Below are 25,475 nucleotides of genomic sequence, written 5' to 3'. Positions count from 1 at the left end.
TTAGCCACCAAAATACAAAGACCTTTCTGGAGAAAAATTCAAAGGTCTATTAAAAACTGTAAAGAAAAAGTTGTATAAACCAAGAGATGTAATATGATCACAGATGGTATGATTTGATGTTGTAGAGAATTCTCAACAAATTAGTCAAACTCAGTGCAATTATAATTGAAATTACAACAGGATTTTTTTGATATATTTTTTACAACTCATATGGAAGAATTAAGTCTCATTTTGATTTAAGTCAGTTTTTGTTTTTGTTTTTGTTTTTGTTTTTGAGATGGAGCTTCACTCTTGCTGCCCAGGCTGAAATGCAATGGCACAATCTTGGCTCACTGCAACCTCTGCCTCCCAGGTTCAAGTGATTCTCCTGCCTCAGCCTTCTGAGTAGCTGGGATTACAGGTATGCGCCACCATGCCCAGCTAATTTTTTTGTATTTTTAGTAGAGACAGGGTTTCACTATGTTGGCCAGGCTGGTCTCAAACTCCTGACCTCAGGTGATCCACCTGCCTCAGCCTCCCAAAGTTCTGGAATTACAGGTGTGAGCCACCACACCCAGTCTTAAGTCAGTTTTTAAGAAGATCTAAACTAGAAGGCTCAATACACACTAAAAAGTCATAGCAATGAAAATGGTGAGGTCCTGCAGAGATGCAAGAGCAAAGCTCAATGGAACTTAACCGTTTAAATACACTCATGTATATATGGGAGCCTGGTAGTCAACAGAGGTGGCATCATAAACTGGTGAGAAATAAATGAGTTAATAGTGGGGTTTGGAAAAACAAGTTCCCTATTTGAAGAAAGAGCTGGATTTTTACTAAATACTATTATAGAAGTCATCTCCAGATGGATCAAAGAACTAAATATGAAAGTTAAAACTATAAAGCTAATAGAAGAAAGTGCTGGAGAACATTTTTCTGAACTGAGGTGAGGAAACACTTATTAGACCATCCAAAATAAACCATGTAGTAAAAAATTGATGCGTATTACATCAAAATGAGGTATTTCTATTTATCAAAAGACTTTATAATCAAAGTGACCAGCTTGGTAGAAAATATTGACAATGTCAAAGTCAACAAAAGGTTGCTATGCAGAACATACAGGAAACTTGCAAGTGACTGAGACTTGATTCCCAAACAGAAGACAGGCAAAGGATGTTAGTAGACAACTCACAGAAAGGAAACCTGAATGGCTAATATATTTTTGAAGGGATGTCAAGTTTCATTGATAATGAGGCAAATATTAAAACAACAACGAAATGCCACTTTACACTCATTAAATAGGCAACAAGTAGAACATGGAGATGATACCCAGTGAAAGCTAGGATTTGGGTAAATGGGAACACTCAGGCCCTGTTGTTGAAAGTGCAGATTGGAGCAGCCATTCCGTGGAGCACAGGAAATATATAAGGATATTTATTGATAGAGTAATAGTGGTAGGAAGTTGGAGACAACTTGGGTGTCCATCACTGGAAGAATGGATACATGAAAATATGGGGAAAAGCATAATCTGTAATACTTTGCAACATCTAAAGGCAATGAGCCAACAGTTCATAGAGTAGCATGAATGGAGTGTTAAAATTTGTACTGAAGGAAGCAGAAAAAACATCTAAGGTTTATAACATATGTTTTATGAATATTTAAAATACTGTATATACACAAAATAATGTATATTAAAGTGAGTGTGGGTGGGAATAAATAGTTGGGAAATAGGAGGGAGGATCTGGGAAAAATATGATGAAGTAAAGCAAGAAAGGGGTCTTAGCATGGAGAGATGATGTATACTGTGATGAAGTGTATGAATTCTCCCCTGAGGGCTCAGGAACCTGGTGCGGGGAGGAGGTGAGGTAGAATAAAACCAGTCTTGCAGTCTTCTGTATGATTTACAGTATTACTAGATTCTGTTGTCTTTTTTAAAAAAGTCATTTGTTAGGTTGATAGTTGAAGTGTTGTATGGTAATTAGGCTATTGTTTTGATTTTCTTCTTCTCTAACTTGTTACTCAGAACCATTGGCAATTAGAGTAGGAACTCCATTGTAAATTACAGAAAGGGACTTTCAGTCTTACCAGCAGATGTCACTGCTCCTTACACTTTGCCAGACACACTAAAACTGGAAAAGACCAATCAATGCTCTGACAAAATAAATGTCAGATAGATAAAGATTGATAGAGTTACTGCTTTTGGTAAAACAACAACATCAAAAACAAGCAAACAAAAAACAACAACAACAAAAAATGAGTTGAAAACAAACAATGGAAAGAAACTTTCAGAGATTACCCTAGTTAGTAAACTGTTGGCATTATGAAATGTCAGTGAAAAGAAAAAAGTTTTCGCTGAGTCAACAATGACTCCTAAACATGTTTGGATTTGTAACTCTAACTATCTGAAATTGAAATAAGAAGCTCATTAAGTAGCAAAAGTGGCATCCAAAGCCATTTTATACTATTTCAGATTAAAGCAACCAAATTCAAAACAAAAATACTATACATTATAAAATCAAAAGATAAAATGCAAGTATATTCAAATCTCAAAACATGTATTAGTTAAATAATGCACATTTCAATTAGAAAAAGCATAGAGAAAAATTGCAAAATAAAATAACTTTTAAATGAAATTTCAAATCTTTTTTAGCAGGTCACCACTTCTGTCTTCTTATCTCTGAGAAGTTAACAGCTTTATTCATTTGGATAAAATTGTGGGGAAATTTTAAACATTGCCTGAGAAAGTAAGGTGAGAGATAATAAAAATTTAAAAATAATTTTATATTAAAATTAAACTAAGGTCAGGTGCAGTGGCTCATGCCTGCAATTCCAGCACTTGGGGAGGCAGAGGCAGGAAAATTGCTTGGTGCCCAGAAGTTTGAGATGAGCCTGGGCAACATAGTGACACACACACACACACACACACACACACACACACACACACATACACACACACACACAAAGAACTACACGCTTGTTGTCTCAACTAATTGTGGGGAGGCTGACGTGGGAAGATCACTTAAGCCTGGGGGTTTGAGGCTGGATGTTGAACTATGATTGCAGCACTGTACTCCAGCCTGGGCAACAGAGTGAGACCATGTCTCAGTAAAATAAATAGATAAATAAAATTAATTTAAACAAATTTAAAATAGAAGAATTCTTAACTCTGAAATAGAGTACAATTAAATAATAAACAAGACCTATAATAAACGACAAATGTGAAGCCAGTTCACCAGGGAAATGAGTAGCTGAATTAATAGATTAACTTGATTATTTAAAAAACAAATTTATATCAAGCTGTAATCAAGCAAACAAAAATGTGTTAGTGTATTTTAAAACCATAGTTTAAAAGAGAGAATTAACAGCTAAATGAATTCAGTTTAAAAGCAATATTGCAGTGCAAGTTTAACCAGTGGTATGCTGGTAAAATATTTAAAACTAGCTGGGGAGGAGGAAGGAGGTGAACCTGATATATATTACTTGCTAATTTTTATGGTGTAAATACTTTTACCATGGCCAATTTCAAGCTACCATATGTCAACCAACTTGCAAAAATTCCTCAAAATTTAACAACTGTTTTTTGCAAGATCTAATCAGCTAGCTCTAAACTATATAGCACACTGAGGAAGTATAATTCATATTAAGACATAGTATAGAGTTCTCTAAGTGACATCAGTTATTTTCTTACCTGTTTTGCTCACTATGAGCATTTGAATTTAAAGTATAAAAATCTGGCAGGAGCTACTTTATCAACACATCTGTCTATAAAATAACTAGGTTCTTTATATTAGCTTCTTTACTTTAGGACTTCTAGTTTTTATTGGGAATGATGTATTTTTCCATTAATTTAAACATGGCTGTATGTAATAACTGTGCAAGTTTTATTTGAATAATAATGCCCAGTTTGCTCTAGGAATCTAGTGAAAATATCTTGTCACATGTGATAGATTTGTGTCTATATTGATATGATATGAGTTTTTCTTTCTTGGTCATTTAGAGTTGCATAAGCCACACCTGGCCCCACATTCTGTATCGGGATGATCACATCCTTAAGTTAGGATCCCTACAACTAATTCTGGATATTTTTCATGTTGTCAGACGTTATTTGAAGTTCACTCTAAATAAAGCCTGCTTATCAACACCAAGCAAGGCTGCCTTCTTCTAACGCTCTGCTAAATAATCAGCCATCAGTTACTTGTTACTTCAGGAAAGGCTCATCTTCCACTTGTGTGGCTCTGTGGCTCTCTCTGTGTGTGCTTGTCACTCATGTCTTCTCAGTTCTGCTGGGCTGTGGTGGTAGAGAGGGTTTTTACTCCATCATGTGGTACAGTAAGCTTGTTATAGGGTCTCAACTAAAAACAGATCCCCGTCTTACTAAGAAGACCCTATATTATCTCTTTAAATGTCCCCTTTGGCAACAGCAGCCCAGGAGTTTACTATTTAATCATTTCTTGCCTTCTAATTATGTAGGCTACAAAGAAATAGAAACATTCCCCATTTTCTAAAGTGTATTATAGTCTCAAGATTCCCTTGAATCAATGTTTTAAATGTCAGTACATTTCTCAGTGGCATTTCTACATGGTGGGTCTGTTTCTATAGCCAGTCTGCAAAAGCCTGTTTAATCTACAGCAAATTTTAATAGTGGCCACGATGTTCCTGAGCCTTGGATCCTTTAAGCCAGAGTCTTGAATAAATCTGATGATTCCCGAATCTCTTTTAGGCCCAGAGCCCTGAGATAGTTGGGGATTCTAGCAGGATTTAGGCTGTATGGCTCACAGAGAAGAGATGGGGTTGCAGCATATCTGTAGCCTTGGTGATTCATGCAGATCCAGGTTTTTTAGTCACCTGGGTTAGAAACTTTTCTGGGCCATACCAGTTTTACTGAATTGGAATCCCTGTGTTTAGACCAGGCAATCTACACTCTCTAAGTCATTCTTAAGCACATGTTTGAAGACAGATTTAAACCACTGGGCACACTCCAGCAGACAGCATCTATGGCAGAGAACGTTCTGGTAGCAGAGATATGGGACACCATTTCTATGTACATTTCTTTGTATAGGTAGTTAGTAGATTAAGGTTGGCCAGTAATAGGAAAGTAGGAAGCATAAACTCTAAAAAAGAAAAAAAAAACTTTCCTTCCCACAAACTCGACTTCTCTTAGAAGCCTTATTTCCTTCCTGAGCATATGTTTTAGGACTATTTACATTTATTCTCTTATTAACCATTTTCATGCACTTAAAAGGCCCAGCAAGACCTAGACCTTAGAAAGAGAATCAAATGCTCTTTGTGAGATAAAAGTAAAAACTCATTTCTTCACATTCCTTTCAGTGGAGATGTAATTATTAGTGAGCACATCAGTCTGTGCCCGTTTTAAGTTAAACTGAAGGTTGCTGAAAAATAATAGAAGGGGAAGCATATAATAATACTCTATTACATTAGGACAGGTATTCTGTTTCTCACAATTTCTCATTCAAATTGGGCCTACACAGGACAGTTAGGAATTATTGTACTCTAGTTTGCTTAATTATATATATTTGAGAACCCTTTAGTCCCGTGATTTGAGAATGTCCATTTGTACAAACAATTCTTTGATAGTTATTTAAGCTACTTTGAAACAAAACATCTTTGGTCAAATATCTGTGATGATTATAACTGCCAAGTCATACCTGATAAATCCATGACCTCAGTGAGGAAATGAAAGGCTAATGTCTGTCTGCTTCCAGTGAAAAGTAAAGGAAATGATACGGAAAAAGACAACTGAAGAAGTTACCTACCCTATCCCATGTTCTGTTGAGAGAGCAATTTAGGTGATCTGAGATCTGTATGGATTAGAAGAAATGCTTATCTGGCTACATAGAACTAGGTCAGTGGTGTAGACTAGGATTCTCCAAACTTCTACATTTAGGTACCCCAAAATGTCCACAAGAGCAATGACAGCAATTTATTGCATGCGTATTTTGTGCCATGTACTGTGCTAAGCATTTTTTCTCACCTTACTCAAATTACTGATCACTACAGTTCTATAAAATGAATAATGTTACTGCTCCTTTATTCTTGTCTTTAATTTTTCTATCCAGTGAGAAGTACTGAGGATGAGAGTAGTTAAGAAACTTACTCCTGGTCACATATATCTTTAAATTGCAGAGCTGACCTCAATCTAGGCCACAGGCTCAGAGCCCTTGCACTAAACCACCATCTTACCATGCTTCTCTTCCCTGTCTTAACCTGAGCCACTTACTGAGCTATATTTTGTTGTCTTACGTTTTAATGTGCCTATCCCCTGTCAATAATTAAATTATAAATGTCTTATGAGCAAGAATTTTGTCAAACTTTTTAAAGTCTAGAGCAACTACCATGCTGTTCATAAAGCATGTGTTCAATAAATGTTCACTAAGGTGATGGTATATACGTATTTGGGGTTGTAAATAGTTTGCATATACAACTCAAAATTGGAAGACCTGGATTCAAGATCTGGAGCAACTATTACATATCCAGCCCAGTATTGTCTCTACACTTTTAAGGTAAGAACTATAAACAAACAATATTAAGTTATAAGTTAATGTGAGAGTTTCCAAAATATTTGTACTGGGCACAGCCTCTTCTTGAACTGGAGAAATGCAACCATGAAATTCTCTGTTGGCTGGGTATGGTGGCTCACACCTGTAATCCCAGCACTTTGGGAGGTGAAGGTGGGCAGATCACGAGGTCAGGAGCTTGAGACCAGCCTGACCAACATGGTGAAACCCCATCTCAACTAAAAATATAAAAATTAGCCAGGTGTGGCGGCATTCTCCTGTAATCCCAGCTACTCAGGACGCTGGGATAGGAGAATTGCTTGAATCTGGGAGGTGGATGCTACAGTGAGCCAAGATCATACCATAACACTCCAGCCTGGTTGTCAGAGTGAGACTCTGTCTTAAAAAAAAAAAAAAAAAAGCCAGGCGCAGTGGTTCACACCTGTAATCCCAGCACTTTGGGAGGCCTCGGCAGGCGGATCATGAGATCAAGAGATTGAGATCATCCTGACCAACATGGTGAAACCCCGTCTCTATAAAAAAAATACAAAAATTAGCCAGGCATGGTGGCACATGCTTGTAGTTCCAGCTACTCAAGAGGCTGAGACAGAAGAATCATTTGAACCAGGAGGCAGAGGTTGCAGTGAGCTGAGATTGCGCCACTGCACTCCAGCCTGGTGTCAGAGTGAGATTCCATCTCAATAAAAAAAAAGAAAAGAAAAGAAAAGAAAAAGAAATTCTCCTTCAATGGGAGAATTCTCCTTTGAAGGGTAGTAGCGTTGCTGCATTGAAAGTGTCACACTGATGGGTGGTAATACAAAAAGAAAATACCATATTTCATTAGTTAAGACTAAGAAAAATATTGTGTGTTTTCAGTTAGCAATAATGATTGTACTGTATGTGGTACCATCAAATGTAAAAGTGATCCTAGAGCGTGAGCTGTAGATATTTCAAGTAATTAGAGGAAGCTATAATTGCTCTGAGGCAAGGAAGATAAGCCTTAGTTACTGGATCAAGCAATGGGCCATGAAAGGTGCTGAGTCTTTGATGTTGTTGATTTAATACTTGCCATGGCTTTTCTTTTTAAGAAAAAAAAATATTTATGATAATTTGGAAGGGATTGATCTGGCCTCCCATTGGCTTGTCTCTAATTTTTCCACCTATATCCTTGGAGAGTTTGTGCAAAGAGAGTCTTCATTTTTTAAAAAAATCATACATGTTATAGATATTCTTAGCTGCTTTGGGACACTGGTTATTCCAGTGGATTTTCTGCCTGCAATATCTGTAGACTTCCCTATCTATAGGTTCCTGATTCATAGAGAACAGAGGGTATTTCAGTCTTGTTTTTATCTGAAGGGCCACAAATTTGTTTTGATTTCTGTTTCACTACTATCCAAGCCCTATGAAAAGTCAGTGATATACTAGAGACTTCTAAATTGACAATTTATCATTCAATGTTTTTTCTTCTATTATTTTATATCCAAGCTCCATATGTTTTTTCTTCCATATTCATATTTTATGTCTGAGAGTTTCCTGAAGTCAATATTTAAAGTTTTCTATTGACCCATCTTTATTTTATTTATAATTTAAAATCTTTGTCCAATTCATATTTAAAAGAAAGTCTTATGAAATAGCCTCTGTAATGTTATTTCTATTTTTCATGCCCCATAAAGGCCACTACATTGTTAAAATATATTATCATTATGTTTTAATGAACAGCTGGGTTATTTAAATATTCTCCTGGTCTTATCCCACTGTTTTTAACCATTTTTTTCCCCACCTGAAGGTCTAAAAATTAAGTGAACTAGTTGGAACAGAACTGATAGTTCAGGACAGTAAATATGTAACAAGTTTACAACAAATTTTTGTTTTTCTGGGCTAAAAGAAATTTCTTAACACTCAGCTCAAGACCGGAGTTTAATTCAACTTCTGTAGGGTAGTCTTCTGACCTAGCAGTTTTAAGTAGATTCGGGCAATGTGCCCTCTCCTTTCCTGTGAAAATTCCTGAGGAAAGAGCAGCTTGTTTAGGAGTTCAGAGGAAGTAGCAGAAGGAATTAAAGGGATCTATTGAGTGGTGAAAATAAAACTGAGTGGAAAGAGATGCAAGGAGGGCAAGTTTCAGACAGTTACAGTATCAAATGGAGAGACTGCATTTTGGAGTGAGCATTTTGTTTTGAGGCCTCAGTTTACTGTTTAAAGAAGCTAACAAATGAGTGTTTGGTATTTTGTCTCGATATTTAAAGAGCTCCCCCTAACTGTATTGTTTATTGTTACATGTCCAAGGTTCACCATAATGGCCACAGTTATTCTCATTTTTTAAAAGTTTATTTACATTATTGATACAAAAATTAGGATTGCAGTTTATTACAAATAGGAAGCAGAAATTCTTCCAGGAGGAAGTTACAGTTTAGATATAGAGAAACCTGTTACATGAGAAGTTAAGCAGGCAGAGACGAGGACAGAATTGTACGATCAATAGTCTGACAATTATTGATTTTGTATTATGTACTATACAAAGTGACTCACTTATTGACAAGACAAAGAGTGTCCTCTTGAAGGTTTTGTAGGGAACCCAAGGCAAAATTTGATTAATTAACTTTGCATAAATTGGTTGTCAGCCTACTAGACTTCCAACCATTAGTCTTTGGGGCAGCGTGAATAGGACTGAAGACTTCTTAGTCCTATGCTTCCATCTGTTCTTTATAGAGCACTTTCATATTCATTCAGTGATACAAAACAATTCAAGACAAAACAAAAAAACATGAGACAGGACTATGTACAAATTGTCCAATAAAAGTAAGCAAAGCAAGCAGCAAAAGAATAAGCAGGCTACTGGCAAAAATATTCACTGGAGGGTGTGCTCTCAAACCAAAAGGTCTAATTACTTTATACAAAAACTAGGTCTTGTTATTTATCAAGTGAATGCACTTCCAAAAATAAAACTTGAATTACTCTATGCAAAGACTTAGGACTAATGACCTTATATAAAGACCTATATGGTTACAAAATCCTAGGATGACAAATTAATTTAGCATCAAGAGCTCAATGAAGCAAATCAGAACTCAGATAGTTGTTGAGACAGATTCACCTGGAAGCACATTGGAGGACAAATGGAATGTGGGAACAAGGCAGAAAGACAATGCACCTGTTAGTCTAAGAGTCACAGGGAATGCTGCCAAGTGAGGGCGTTAAAAAATGGTTCAATGACAGGGAGGCGGAGGTTGCAGTGAGCCGAGATTGTGCCACTGTACTCCAGCCTGGGTGACAGAGCGAGACTTCATCTCAAAAAAAAAAAAACAGGTTCAATGAGACTTCCAGAATTGGCCTAGGATAAGACCATCACTCAAAATATGATTTTTTAAAAAAGCTACACTCATTGCTTAATGAAGTAGAGCCCTGCTGGTGAACCATAGTCTCATTGAGCAAAGCAAACTGATGACCACATGTAAGCTTCGGGGGCTTGTTTTGCAGTTTTGTGGGTTATGGAAGCAAGATGGGTCGACATCAGTCTGAGAATACGTCTTTTGTATGGGCTGTTGATTGAAGTAATTGTTACTTACTTTGGGTTTAAAACCAGTTCTGGTTTTAAACTTTTACTTGAAACTGAAATTAGAAACTGATTAAACACATTAAAAACCAGTTCAGGTGTTTACTGGCTGTATGGTTTTAGAACATGACATCTTTTTCTGTGAGTGTAGGAATAATTTCATGGAATAATGGATGTGCACATAAATTTACTGTTATTTTTCAAATAACATTTATTTCATGTAAGCTTTTTATAGTGACATAATCAACTCATGTGTTGATAGATTCCACATGCTTATCAATAGCTATAGGTTATATTAATGTGCCATAGTTTATATAGCTATTTCCCAATCGTTGAGCATTTTGATTTATTTCAGTTTTTCACTGTTACCCAGTCATGCTGTAAAACTCCTTTTGAATAATTTTCTGAAAAATATAGTCTCCAAAGGAAAGCTAATAAAATTTATCATGATTTTCAAAAGATAGATGATTATTTCATTTGTAGGCTAAGTATAGTATAGGTCCGTCGTATGACCCAGTTGCCTGACTGAATTTGATTTATTGAAAAAGCGTTTGTGGTTTCATATGTTTTTATCTAAACAAATTAGGCTAATTTGTATTCTTGGTTTTTATCTCTACCTATATGCATACATGAGCAAATCAAGATTCTGCAGTGTAGAAAAACTGATGGCTTTTGCCATAGGACTGAATTTCATAGAAATCCATACGTGATGAATGGAAAGCATATAAAGTATGCAGGGAGGGGATAGGGGCAGTAGGCGTGCTCGTCCCCATTCATGAGAACCAATTATTAAATATTCAGGAATTATATAAAACAGTTATTAAACCCTTGGAAGCTTGAAGTCAGCCACAATAGGTGTGCTTATACCACAGAAATTGGCAGATGCTACAAATCAAGGCTTTTGTTTTTCTTTTTGTCAGAGAGCCAGTTTACCAGCATATCACTAAATGAGAGTATCAGGCAGGAAACCTGGGAGTTGGAACACAGCCATTAATTTCATGATTACTTTATATATTGCTAATTAAAAAAAATAAAACTTTACGTTTGTTTCTATACCACATATGGTCCTCATTATTTTGAATTGGAAAGGCGCCCAGTGAAAAAGACCAAGAAATTAGACTAAAAGCTCCCGTGAAAAATGCAAAATAGAGCCAAATCCACAAACTTGGTTTCATTTATCCTGGTTCATGAACCTCTATTTTGCAAAAGCTACTTCCCAGCTAATGTCTATTTTCAAAATACATGTTTTAGGAAGAAATGTTCAAAATGCAAATTATTATATTTTGACAAAACTTGTGGCAAAAATGGGCATCTATTTAAAGTTAGCAGACTACTTCAAGAGGGTGGATATGGGTATTTTTAATTCTTTTCTCTACAAGAATCTCTCCTCTCCCCACAAGAATCTACAAAACAAAATAAGAGGGAGGAGAGGCTCCATCTTAGTGAAACAAGAAAGACCCATAATCACACAGTAAGAAGTGACCCTGTTTAAGGAAAAAAGATGTGATTCAAGGATTTTACATCCAGCAAACTTGACTTTCAGATATAAAGGGCCACAACTATTCTCAACATGTAACTATCTAAGGAATATTGTTCCCATGACCCTTAATGCAAAATCTACTAAAGAATGAATTTCAGATCAGCAAAGATGACATAAGGACTGGGAATGATCATTAAATGTGTATTTAGTTGTGGAACTTAGACTAATGAAGGACAAAAGGGAGAGAACATCATATGGGAATATAATGTATATTTTCTTTAAATAGATAAACTAAAAAATAGGAGAATGAGAAGAGCATGTGCCAAGTTATTTTTAAAAATTCACTAAATATTCATAGTAGTTGATGCTGATGTTGATGGTGATGTTGGTACTGCTACTCTGTGGCTGTTGTGTATGTATTATAGCATTGAAAAAATGCGTAATTATGGGATATCATAATTCAATCATCCATAATACATAAAGACTCAGATTCTTGGTTCAAGATTCTTGCACAAGGAGATATGGATATCATATAGACATTCAATGAAAACTCTATAGTCCTGAATTTGAATTAGAAGTATCACTATGAATTTATGAGATATTTTATCATACACACCACACACACACACGATTTTATTCTAGCTGTGCTCACTTTTGTAAAGGTCTAGAAACACTGACCAATGCAGCAGCACTTTCAGCATTGTAATATAGTACTATATTCCACTAAAAGAAACCAGTGCTTCTTAGAGAAATGCCCAATTATAGGTCTAAGGCAGGAAATGAACTTGGAACACTTTTGGGGAAAAAAATTGTTATAAAGTTATGTTAGTTATTTTTCTGGATTTTTTTTTGTTTGTGATACTTGCCAGTTTTTTGAATTTGTAATTTATATTCCTCATTCTAAATAAGTATTAACTTTAAAGCATAATTGTGCTTTCTTTTTCTTACAGAGGCTTTCCTCTGACCCACTCTGCCCCACAGATTATGTAAACTTCAGGTCTCATAAAATCTGGATTCCCACCCACATCTCTACCACATATGCATAATGAGAGCCCCTGAAATAGAAAATGAAACAAATGAGGAAACAGTAGATGTAATAGAGGAAAAATATTTAAAGAGATGATAGAAGAAAACTTACCTTGAACAAAACTTGACTCTTCATTCTGTTACCCTAGGGAAAGGTGATACATTCTAGTCAATATGAGAATATACTTAGTAAAGGTGAAACATATATTTAAAAAGCATGACTCCAAACCCAATAAGTAAAGACAGATAACTAGTGGAAACATTGGCAAAAGACCTGATCAGCCTCCTCACAAAAGATGATAAACACAAAAGGCCAACAAACTTAGGATGAAGTGCTTAATTTCATTAATCTTCAGGGAAATGCATATTAAACACAATGGTCTACTAAACCGCACCCTCCAGAAGGTTTAAAAAGACAGAGAATATCAAGCATTGGTAAGGACATGTAGCATCAGGAACCCTGTAAGACTGCTGATAAGGTTATAAATTGGTACTTTGGAAAATGAGCAATATCAGCCAATCCTGAACATGTGCACACTCTCTATCCAGTAATTCTGCTTTAGTTATAAATGCAAAAGAAAGAAGACCAGAAGACACATGAATGTTCATAGCAGCACTATTCATGCCAGCCTAAAACTAGAGACACTGAAATGCCCATCTACAGAATGAATTAATAATTATTCACATAATGGGAAATTGTGCAGTAGTGACTATGAATGATAAACAATTATGCAATGATATTATTAATCTCACAAATATAATGTTGAGTGACAGAAGCTAGATCAAAAGAATACATCATGTATGATTCCACTTAGGCAAATTATAAAAACAGGCAAAATGAACTGATGCTGTTAAAAGTCAGGCTTGTGGTTACCCCTGAGCAAGGAGTAATGACTGGAGGGTGGCAGGGGCAGGGGCTTGTGGAGTGCTGGACATTCTCCGTTTCTTGATCTAGGTGCTGGGTGAACGATGTGTTCAGTTTGTGAAAATTCATTAAGTTATATGCTTAATGTGCAGTTCTCTATATGTGGACTGTATTCCAAACAAAGGTATAAAAAGTTAAACACATGATTCCCAGCTCAAAGTTTTCTAAAATCTTTGTCCTTAACTTCAAGTGAATTTATTAGAATGTCTAGTGGTAAAAAATCATTTGCTTGAAATTCAGCAGTATTTTAAATGTCTTTAAGTCAGTTAATTTCAAGTACATTTTAATACTTATTATTTAAAATGCCACATACATAACAGTTCCACTTTTTATAAAACTGTTTTTCTCCTTTTTCTTCCTTTTAACCCTCTTCCATTTGTGTGTGTACCTAGGGAGATGACTGGATGCTGCTCACCAAATATTAACTATGGTTAAATCCAGGAGATGGAATTTGGGGTGCATTTTAAAATTTGCTCTTTGGACTTTGCTATCTAGTTTGAACTTTTTATGATGATCCTACATATGTATCATCTCTATAAAAACATTAAAACAATTTATTTATAAAAGAAAAGCTGATATTATATCTTATGCCTATATTTAGCCATAACCATCAGAAAGGAAAATTCCTAGGAACATTTTCTACACAAAATCTGATTATAGTGACATAGCTCCATTCAGACAGTTTGGAAGTCATCTCTGTCATCTCTCAGTGGGGTGCATTCATCTTGGCATTTTGTAGGCAGCTTTCTGTTCACGTTTAATGGAAACAGGTAGGATGATCTCATAGTGGAGAGGCTGTTCAGATACTTTCAAAGGTTTTATGTTTGCTTTTAAATTCAGCAATGTGGGAAAGAATGATATTCAAATGACAATGATATTATAACTGGTTTCCGTAAAAAGCAAAGGGAGGCATCTTAAAGTCCCCATATTAATCCTTTCTTACCATTTTTTAGAGTCTGATATTTCTTGTTCGAGACTGGAGTTTCCCATACGAATTTTCATATGGAGCTGATGGTGGCGCCAAATTCTTGGAAAAACGCCTCAAGGTTTGTTAAATATTTAGGTGCATGAAATTTCACTGATAATAATCTAGAATTATTTTTGTTGGATCATTTGTTGAATAGATACTCAGTAGCCACAATCTCATTTGTTACCAATATTAGTGACACAGATGAAGAATTCTTCATATATATCTATAAAACAATAATTTAGTCCTAAAGATAAAGCTTTTATTTTGAAGAATTAAGTCACTTCAAGACTGACAGTGCAAATATCAAGATTCAGGTTTTAATAGAATTTTAAAAGCCAATGTAACAGATACCTAATTTTGAAATCCCTGGAGTCAATCTTAGAGCACAGAATGTAAAATTAGAAGATCTTCCACTTTCTGCATCATGCTAGTTCAATACTGTATGAAATGTTACACTGAGCAGTTAGCACCAAAAATGCCTACTGGGAAATTAGGGAGACAGATCAAAATCTACAAAAAAGTTCCTTGAAAGTTGGGATCTCTGAACTTCTTATTAGGTTTACAGTCATAATAGTTTGTCTATATTAAAAGCTATCAAATATGTATTTACAGAAAGGGGGTGGTGAGGGTGATTTAGCTTGTAAGTAAACACCCAACTATTCAGGTGCCATTCTAGAATTTAAATGTGTACTTACTAGGTGATAGGATGCTGTCTTGAGTATCTACTAAAAGAAGGTAGGAATATCTATCATCTCTTTGTGCCTCCTGTGAGTACTTTGAATTAAAATTTGAATTTGTGGGAACTAGCCAGAGTAAAACCCCACTAATTTGTATTAAAAAATGGAAAAGGGCACTTGAGTTGGCATAAGGGTAGACACTTGTTAATTATAACCATGGCATGTGTTTTCTGTACTTAGACATGGCTCTGTGTGGGCAAACCCACCCAAGACTTTCTTCTTTCTTTAGTAGCTGCCCTGTCATGTCATTTTTATCATTGTGGGACCAAATAGACATAGAAAATATGAGATGCCACCGAATTCCTTTGCATAATTCCTGATGAAAGGAGTTTAAACTTCAGAATGATTTACTGCAGGTCTCAGGGAACCAGCATGAAGAACTACAGAATGTCAGAAAACACATCCATTCCTGTTTCACCAATATTTCCTGTTTTCTCCTACCTCATCCTGGCTTAAAAGTAGCTACCAATCCAAACTTTGATGGAAAACTGAAAGGTTTGTATCTTTTAATAAATACATTTGCGTCACTTAGTCTGATTTTTAAAATGCCATTTTATCTACTGGGCTTATGGCTGATAATTTAGTTTATCCTCTGATAGGAGGCTGATGATTAGAAATTATCAGGAGAATTGGGCATCCCGAGCTGGTGCTCCTCCTTGGTGAACTTGGTGGGATTCTATGGGCGCTGAATGTATACGCTGCCTGCAAAAATAGGCCAGATCCTGAGTTCACCTAGGAGGCAGTAAACCTCACCTTCTCATCTCTGTGCACTGAAAAGTGCTCCTTAATGTTTTTATGCTTCATTTTCCTTATCTACATGAAAATGGAAAACAGTGTCTATCGTATTGGAAATCTGTATTACATTATATAATTGGAAATCAAAAGAAATGCTCTTTAAAACCGCTACTAAAGAATTTATTTATAAATTATTAAAAACTTTACTAAAAATGAAATCTTGTGTGAGAGAGGACCAGTCTTGGGGAAAAAAAAAGTACTAGAGTGTTTTTCAAATAGCGTATACTTACAGGATATAGTTATCTCTTTAATAGAGGGTTGATTGTTACATGATTCCAAAGCAGCTTGACTTGTTAAACAAACAAACAAGAGCAGGAGTAGATGTAGGAGTCTGGGGAAATGGGAGTTAATCTTTCCCAAAAGATGTCCACCAGGTCTGTGGAGATATGCTTTGTAGTTAATACAGCATAGTACAAAGACACGGCTTTTTTTTTTTTTGAGATGGAGTTTCGCTCTTGTTACCCAGGCTGGAGTGCAATGGCATGATCTCGGCTCACCGCAACCTCTGCCTCCTGGGATCAGGCAATTCTCCTCCCTCAGCCTCCTGAGTAGCTGGGATTACAGGCACGCACCACCATGCCCAGCTAATTTTTTGTATTTTTAGTAGAGACGGGGTTTCACCATGTTGACCGGGATGGTCTCGATCTCCTGACCTCGTGAATCCACCTGCCTCGGCCTCCCAAAGTGCTGGGATTACAGGCTCGAGCCACCGCGCCTGTCCAACTTTTTAACTTGAAAGCCTAGTGTTGAATATACCACTAAATTCAGACATTTGTTTAATTTGCTGTGGCCTTTCTGAATCATGCCAGGAGTGAGACAGTGACATTACAAGCTTTTCAGCACAACTGTTGTCAGGGGGCTTTAAAATTACTTTAAAGAAAGGACAACGTAACTTGTATCCAGTTTTATGAAACCGGCAGATTTGAAAAGCAAAAAAAAATAGTTTTTGTCTCTGTACCCATGACATTTACTCTCAGATACTTATATTTAACTTTGGCAGTTAGTACCGTAAATAGAATACCAAATTTCTCAGTCATTAATCAGCATGGTGCTTATACACATTTTATCTTACTTTTATACAACAGAATAGATCTCAGTAAGCACATAGTACTTATGGATGACAGGCTTCTATAATTTTACTGTCACACTTATGAATTCCAACCCGCTAGTGGATGCACAGACCTTGGTATTGTGCAATTACCTAATGGCCTCAGTGTGTTTTGAATAAATTACATAAAGAAAGGCTTCTTACATAAAGAGAAAGCTTCTCTTTCTTCTCTGGAGTTGGGAGACATACACAGGCAGAGGAGGGGTGGGCCTTCAACAACAGTCTTTTACTGGAACTAAAAATCACTATGGCTTGTTTCATTACTGCAGTATACAGCTACAGCTCTTAGATTAGCTGATATGTTTTGTAATGAAAGCTCAGGGAGAGAGTTTAAGACAAATCATGCAAATGCAGAATCTTATTCTTTTTATTTTTAGAGACAGGATCTCACTCTGTGGCCTAGGCTGGAGTGAAGTGGTGCGATCCTAGCTCACTGCAACCTTGAACCCCTGGGCTCCAGAGATCCTTTTGCCTCTGTCTCCCAAGTATCTAGGACTAAAGGCACATGCCACTATGGGCAGCTAATTTATTTTTTAAATTTTTTGTAGAGATGAAGTCTTGCTGTGCCTCCAGGGCTGGTCTCAAACTTCTGGGTTCAATCAATCCTCCTATCTTGACCTCCCAAAGTGTTGGGATTACAAGTGTGAGCCACCACACTCAGCCAGTTAATATCTTTTTAGAGAAGGGGTCTCACTCTCTCAGGCTAAAGTGCAGTGGTGCAATCATAGCTTACTGCAGCCTTGAACTACTGAGCTCATGCAATCCTGCTTCAGCCTCCCAAATAGTTAGGTCTAAGGAGTGTGCCACCACACACAGTTGTTATTTTTTTATTTTTTGCAGAGATAGGGGTTTCACTATGTTGCCAGGCTGGTCTTGAACTCCTGGCCTCAAGCAATGAATTACAGGTGTGAGCCACCAGGCTTGGCCAGAATTTCACTTTTTAAGACATGTGTTCTCCATCAGATTTTATTCACTTCTATGCATATATTCTGATTGACCTACACAATTGGTTTACAGCTACCTATAAATTATGAGTTTACCAAAGTGGCTGGCCTGGGAGAAAAAGAAGTGAAAGGCAGCTTCAATTTCCATAAAAGTTTCATTTTAATGAGACTTTTATAGCTTACAAGACTGCTACTAAAGCCCTCTTGTATGCAGAAATGTACTTTACCTCCGTGTTTCTTTAGGCAGTTTTGAAAGTCTGCTATCTACATTATTTTTCTGTCCCACCCCGAATCTTATAATTAGGTGTGATGTCTATCCAGGATGTCTTGTCAGCTGACAGTGATGTTCTCCAGAGGGCTGGCATCTCAGGGGTTGCCTGTGGGGAAGAAAGGTCTCTGAACAAACAAATGTGCAAGTTTTTCTTTGATAATAGTTTCTTATATACGCTTTCACACACAGCAATAACTTTCTAGCTCATTATCAATAGTAATCATTGTTGTAATAACTATTTGTTCATGGTCCCTCAAAGAATTGCAATTATTATTATCTTACCTATTTCTAGTGTTATTAAAAACTGATAATACTATGATTATATTTAACCAATATAAATTTAAGAACTTCCTACAAAGGAAATGAAAAAGATTAAAGGCACTGAATCATATTCATTTATGCTACACTCAACCAGCTCCTATTGGGTGCTTACTGAATATCTCCCCAAGCATAGCAAATACAATTTTTTAAATAACAAGGAGTTCTTTTTTTTTCTTTTTTTTTTTTTTTGAGATTGCTCTGCGTTATAATACCATATGTAGAATGGGCAGGTAGCCACATTGTAAGATGTGGAGCTGCTTCCTTAGCAGCTGCAGTTAGACTTCAGAATGTATAACCAAATGCATGTTTCTAATCCCTTAACAGAATCAGGAAATCCTGAGAAAATATCTTCTTTTGTTAATTTATACAGCAACATTATACTAGTGCATCTGCCCTGTGGAGATCCTATAAAGCATGCATCATATTCTCAGTTATTGTGGGAGATAATCACCACTTTGACCCAGCCCCTAAAGTCCTTGCAAGATTCTACCATTGTGGCAAAAATTACTGAAGAAAATTACTGAACGTAATTCAGAGTCAGCTATTCATATATCTTAATTGAACATCTACAGTGCCAAAGCTTATACCTCTGCAAATTGATTTGAACTGGTTTGTAGATTTTCTGGGTCATGTATTTACTGTGTTCAACTAATATTAGCAAGATCTCACCACCTATGTATGTTATGAATATATTCTTATTTTCCGGATCCCAAATTGGAATACCTAGCATTGGTCCCAGTGAGAACAAAGATGGCTAATGCCATCTTCAGACACATTTTTAATCCACACATGTGCTTATATGCTGGTTACTTTAATGACAATTACCATACTTGCTGGTGCGTTAACATGCTGTTGTATCTCATTCCAATTGTATAAGGAATATTTGGGGGGAGAAATTTATACACTTGTTTTGAAAGTGATTTTAAAGTGGTTTTATAACAAGAAAACTTTGTTTTATTCAGAAACTCAAGAATTCATGCATTCTAGATATATAGCAATATTCTGCTATAGCTGAAAAAAACATAAAATCATATAGCATAAAAGAAACCAATTAGTATCAGTGAATACAGATACATTGTAGGCAATAACACACAAAACAGGAATGTGGTAACATAAATACAAATATCAGTATTGTATTCCAGTGAATACGGGTAACTAAAACAAACCACAATAATAAATCTATATGTAGTACAAAGCAAAATTATCAGTGAAAATTGGTACAGTGCAAACAACAAAATAAGTGTGAATAAACACCACTACAAGTACCCATAAATAATGGTCACTAAAATTTCAAAGTGACACAAAACTTGAAACAAAATATGTTTGAAAGATATCCAGCATCGTGCTTGTGTGTGTTATAAAACAAGTAAAGGCAACATAAATTCTGGCCAAGCGCCGTGGCTCACACCTATCATCCCAGCACTTTGAGAGGCTGAGGCAGGTGGATCACCTGAGGTCAGGAGTTCGAGACCAGCCTGGATAACTTGGGAAAATCCTATCTCTACTAAAAGTACAAAACTTAGCCAGGTGTGGTGGCAGGTGCCTGGGAGGTGGGTGCCTCCCAGCTATTCAGGAGGCTGAAGTAGGAGAATAGCACTGCACTCCAGCCTGGGTGACAAGAGCAAGACTCTGTCTGAAGGAAAAAAAAGAAAAAAAAATTTCTAACGTTAAATAGTATATCTGTGTAGCCCCAATATTATAACTGGGGCTGTAACAGGAAAATGCAAACACAGTCTTAAGGTTTGAATATTTAAGGCCTTCAAAATCGCCAGCCCAAAGCCTGAAAACTTAGTAACTCTGCTAAAATCCAGTTTTTTAAAAGTTACAGGCAGTTACTGAATTTACTTAGAAACCAAGCAAGTCACTGGACAGATCTTGCTTTTTTACATAATATGTGTATTTTTCCATATATATAATATATATATGTGTATATATTATATGTGTTATATGTGTGTGTATGCATATATATATATATATATATATATGTTTATTCTTTTTTTTTTTTTTGAGACAGAGTTTTGCCGTGGTGTATAGGCTGGAGTGTGGTGGCTCAATCTCGGCTCACTGCAACCTCTGCCTCTAGGTGCAAGTGATTCTCGTGCTTCAGCCTCCCAAGTAGCTGGGACTACAGGTGTATGCCACTATGTCCAGCTAATTTCAGTATTTTAGTAGAGACAGGATTTCACCATGTTGCAACGCCAGGCTGTTCTCAAACTCCTGACATCAAATGATCCACCTGCCTTGGCCTCCCAAAGTGCCGGCATTATAGGCGTGAGCCACTGTACCTGGCCCCAATTTTTCCATATATTTGAAATAACAATTTAAGAAATTATCACTATGTTCAGAGGACTTCTCTGGTGATCTGCTGTCTGTATTACTTTGCTAAGACTGTAATGTTAAGTTTTAGCATACTGGTACCACTTGGGTTATGTGTAATCAATTATATCAAACATGACAGGTGCATAACTCAGGCCACCACCCATCTGCGTAAATGGTCTTTTCTTATCGTTATATTTTGTGTTGCTGAGTTTCACCGCTAGGGGTCGCTTCATCATCACTATCTTTTTGAACTCTTCAGTCCAGTTACCACAGCCTCACCCAGTTTTGAGCCTATATGTGTAAAATCACAAACAAGACTTAAAACATGAACTGGTTATATGAATGGGCTACATACAAAGCATGCATGTAAAATCAAGCAAGCTAAAATAATATCAAGAAAGCTAATTTATAGGTGGAAGGCAAGATACATATAAATTGGGAGTGGAAATTTGGACAAGGAGAATCAATCACTGTGAGAAGAGCAGGTTTTAGGAGTTGCTTAAGTCATGGGAAAGGGAGTTTCCTCCCACTGGGGAAGAAATAAGGGAGACCAAAGGATGGTTTATTCTGTAGCATGGAGGACTGCTTAGGATTCCAAAAATAATAATGGATTTTCTTTGACTTGTAGAAATAGACGATGAATTCATCAAAAACTTGAAAATACTGATTCCTTGGCTACTTAGTCCTGAAAGCCTAGATATTAAAGAGATCAATGGAAATAAAATTACCTGCCGGGGTCTGGTGGAGTACTTCAAGGTATCACTCTCATTTCTAGAGTATTCATGAGTACTTAGATTTGACATATATTGGATCATAATTTCTATAAAAAAAATATAGACCCTGTACTATGGGAGCAAAGGTATGAGGAGTCTATAAAAAAGATTTTAAAATCCCTTTTAAAAAGCTTTTTCAAAACCTTTCAGAAAGCTTACTTTCTGAAATCATTCTTTTGAGGAAACCACATGAAAGTAACTTTATGGTCCCCTTTAATCTTGAGGGAACTGAACTGTATTTTGAAATATGAATGTAAGAGTTGGAAAAGTCTTTTGGGGGAATTGGGTATTTCCCAGGGTCCATGATCTATTCTAAATTTTACCTTCCTAATTCTGAAGATTTTCCCCAAGGGAATTATACCTTCCTACTGAAGAAAATTATTCCCCATTTCTTACTCTCTGCACCAAGGGCCAATGTGAAGTGGAATTCTTTTAAATTCGCATTTACCTGTTTAGATAGCACTGAATACTTTTTACTAACCCATATATATTCTGGAGGATGTCGGTTACCAACCCAGCTGTGGACTGATGTTCACAGGACTAAAGTATCAATTTTTAAAATTCACATTTTGTCATTTAAAATGCTGTCGTATACCTCCTGTGTGATCTATTTACCTTCATGATTCTCAGCAAAAAATGACATATTTATCTAAAATACGAATTTTTACTGTGTTAACACTGTGGAGGTGCTTTCAATTTGGTAGGAGATTCAGAACCCTCAGACAGATCTGTTCAGTAAAGCTTATGACATCAGCAGGTTATAGATCCCTGCGGCAGAGGGGTCTAAGAACATTTTAAAGGAGTGTCATTGAGTTGAGCCTTTAAAAAGGGACAAATTGGCAGATGGAGATGTTTGAAAAAGGCATTTCAGGAAACGGAAACAACATGAACTAAGTAAAAAGAATTTAAGTTTGAGAAAGATAAAATAGTTCTAAGTTCCTGAAAATATGTTTTGAAATGTCAAGACCTTAGAATACAATTTCATAGAATTAGAGGAAATATCGAATTGAATTGAATTGCTTGATCATGAATCTTTCTCTTTTCCTTTTTTAGGCTTATATAAAGATCTATCAAGGTGAAGAATTACCACATCCCAAATCCATGTTACAGGTATTTATTAATCAGGGGTCATGTTTTAAGACATGTCACTAAGACTAAGATTTCTGGCTGTCAGAAATTACCAAATAACAATATTAGACAGACCGATTGGAAGATTATTTGCCTAATAACTCCACCTATTTATGTGTTCATCTAAACAGTTTTCACATAACATATTGCAGCTTCACTTGTGTTGAGATACACACACTTTTTACCAAAGGATTTTCATTCTCTTTGCACTAAATTTGTTTAGAAAACAGTCTTACTCTATGATTTTGATTTACACATGTAACACACAGTAGAAAAGCAGGTCCAAGTTTTAAACAACTGATCTCCACAAACATTTTTTTTTTCAAAGGAGCCAGGCACGGTGGCATGCGCCTGTAGACCCAGCTACTCAGGAGGCTGAGACAGGAGGATTGCTTGAGTTTGAGTCCAGCCTGAGCAGCATAGTGAGGTCTCATACCTAAAAAATAAGTCAATAAAATTTTTAAAAGGGAGGAACTAGTTTCCTTATATGTATTTAAAGTTCTTAATAGTTCCTTTTTGTTATCAGTGTTATACTCTCCTATCAGCAGCAGTCCTTAGATATATTTTATTAGTATTTATAAAATATACTGTATATTATTCCCCATGAGTTTGAGTTTATAGATTTTTTTTTCTTCCCGGAATTGAATGACAGGCTAAAAAATATTTTTTGAGAGGAAAACTCTTCCAAATGAAAAGTCATTTTAGGACTATTGTGTATTCAGTAAAAATCTGCTTTATTCCTTTTTGAACCTTTTTTACTAATTTTTAAAATGTAGTAGAAATATTATAACCGTTTTAAATTATTTTGATGACTTTGGTTTCTTGCACATTTCTTGCACATGATGCTCTGAAATGTGAACTGCCTGTGGAAATTTAGTAAATATGAACTGCATTTTACATCATATCTTGTACTTTGTCCAAAGGCCACAGCAGAAGCTAACAATTTAGCAGCCGTGGCAACTGCCAAGGACACATACAACAAAAAAATGGAAGAGGTAAGAATTAAATAATATTTTAAATGCTGTCTTAAACAAAAGCAGTATGCTTCATGCAATTCATTCTTGTTTTTCTTCCATGTTACACTGTACACACATGCAGTCAGGTAGCTTTGACTGTTTTCCTCAATCACGTCTATTTATTGTATTCCTGAAATATTCTGAAAAACAACATGTGTGTGCAATTTTAAAGGCATTTTAAATGAATTGTCTCTCTTTGTACTATATCCATATTCACATATTTGGGGGGTGCCAGGTCTTTCCACTATTTATAAAATCTAGTAGCTAAAATAGCATGTGGTACTCTCGCCAGTACGCCTCCTTATATTCCACAATTTCGTTATTTCTCTTAAAGATAAACCCTTTTAGGAAAAAAAATCTTAAGAACCAATATTTCTGTTTATTACATTTCCTCATTTTAACACTCCAAATTAAGATGGATCTAATAATTATTGTATATATTAACTGTGATAGTTTTTCCTCTTAAAAATGTTATGAAATTAAAATTGCATCAAAATTGAAGTCTTAGAATCCATGCAAATGTAGTATATGGAGTGGTGTTATTTTTAAGATAAGGACAATCAGAATGAAAGTATTCTTCATATAGTTAAATCTCAAATGCAGGCATACCTCATTTTATTGAGCTTCACTTTATAACACTTCTTAAAAATTGAAGGTCGTTGGCAACCCTGTGTAGAGCGGTGTTATTTATAACATAAGGACAATCAGAATGAAGGTATTCTTGATATAGTTAAATCTCAAATGCAGGCATACCTCTTTTTATTGAGCTTCACTATATTATACTTGTTACAAATTGAAGGTTGCTGGCAACCCTGTGTGGAGAAAATCTGTTGATGCCCTTTCTCCAGCAGCATGTGCTCACTCCATGTCTATGTCACATTTCGGTAATTTTCACAGTTTTTCAAATGTTTTCATTGTTATTGTATCTTTATGGTGACCTGTGGTCAGTGATTGCTGATGTTACTATTGTAATTGTTTCAGAGTGCATGAACTGTGCTGATATAAGATGGTGACCTTAATTGATAAATGTGTTTTCTGACTGCTCCAGCAACCAGCAGTTCCCCCACCCTTCCCACTCTGTAGTCCTTTTGTTTACCTAAGGCACAACAAATATTGGAATTAGGCCAATTAATTAACCCTACAATGGCCTCTAAGTGTTGAAGTTCAAAGAGCCACATCTCTCACTTTAAATCAGAAGCTAGAAATGACTAATCTTAGTGAGGAAAGCATATGAAAAGCTGAGACAGTACAAAAGCTAGGCCTTTGCACCAAACAGCCAGCCTGTGGATGCAAAAGAGAAGTTTTTAAAGGAAATCAAAAATGATACTCCAGGCTGGGCATAGTGGCTCACACCTGTAATCCCAGCACTTTGGGAGGCTGAGGTGGGTGGCTCACTTGAGGTCAGGTGTTAGAGACCCGCCTGGCCAACATGGTGAAACTTGTCTCTACTAAAAATACAAAAATCAGCCGGGCATGGTGGCACAGGCCCATAGTCCCAGTTAACTCGGGAGGCCAAGACTGGAGAATGGCTTAAACCCAGGAAGCAGAGGTTGCAGTAAGCCAAGATTGCACCACTGCACTCTAGCCTAGGCAACAGAGTAGGACTCTGTCTAAAAAAAAAAAA

General features: G+C 36.2%; 1 protein-coding gene across 3 annotated transcripts in view; it reads left to right on the top strand.

Annotated features, from left to right (window-relative positions):
- Nucleotides 1-25,475, top strand: part of ATL1 (atlastin GTPase 1) — a 110,159-nt gene that overhangs the window by 77,097 nt on the left and 7,587 nt on the right. For all 3 annotated transcript variants that reach the window (XM_074393957.1, XM_010341093.3, XM_074393956.1), the window contains exons 8-12: nucleotides 14,423-14,515; nucleotides 15,533-15,671; nucleotides 21,563-21,690; nucleotides 22,761-22,817; nucleotides 23,759-23,830. In XM_074393957.1, the coding sequence (XP_074250058.1) occupies nucleotides 14,423-14,515; nucleotides 15,533-15,671; nucleotides 21,563-21,690; nucleotides 22,761-22,817; nucleotides 23,759-23,830 (489 nt within the window). The remainder of the gene's footprint in view (nucleotides 1-14,422; nucleotides 14,516-15,532; nucleotides 15,672-21,562; nucleotides 21,691-22,760; nucleotides 22,818-23,758; nucleotides 23,831-25,475) is intronic.

This window comes from Saimiri boliviensis, chromosome 2 (assembly GCF_048565385.1).
Source record: "Saimiri boliviensis isolate mSaiBol1 chromosome 2, mSaiBol1.pri, whole genome shotgun sequence".
NCBI classification, from domain to species: Eukaryota; Metazoa; Chordata; class Mammalia; order Primates; family Cebidae; genus Saimiri; species Saimiri boliviensis.
The sequence above is the reverse complement of the archived record's forward strand: the minus strand, read 5'-3'. Positions and strand labels throughout refer to the sequence as shown.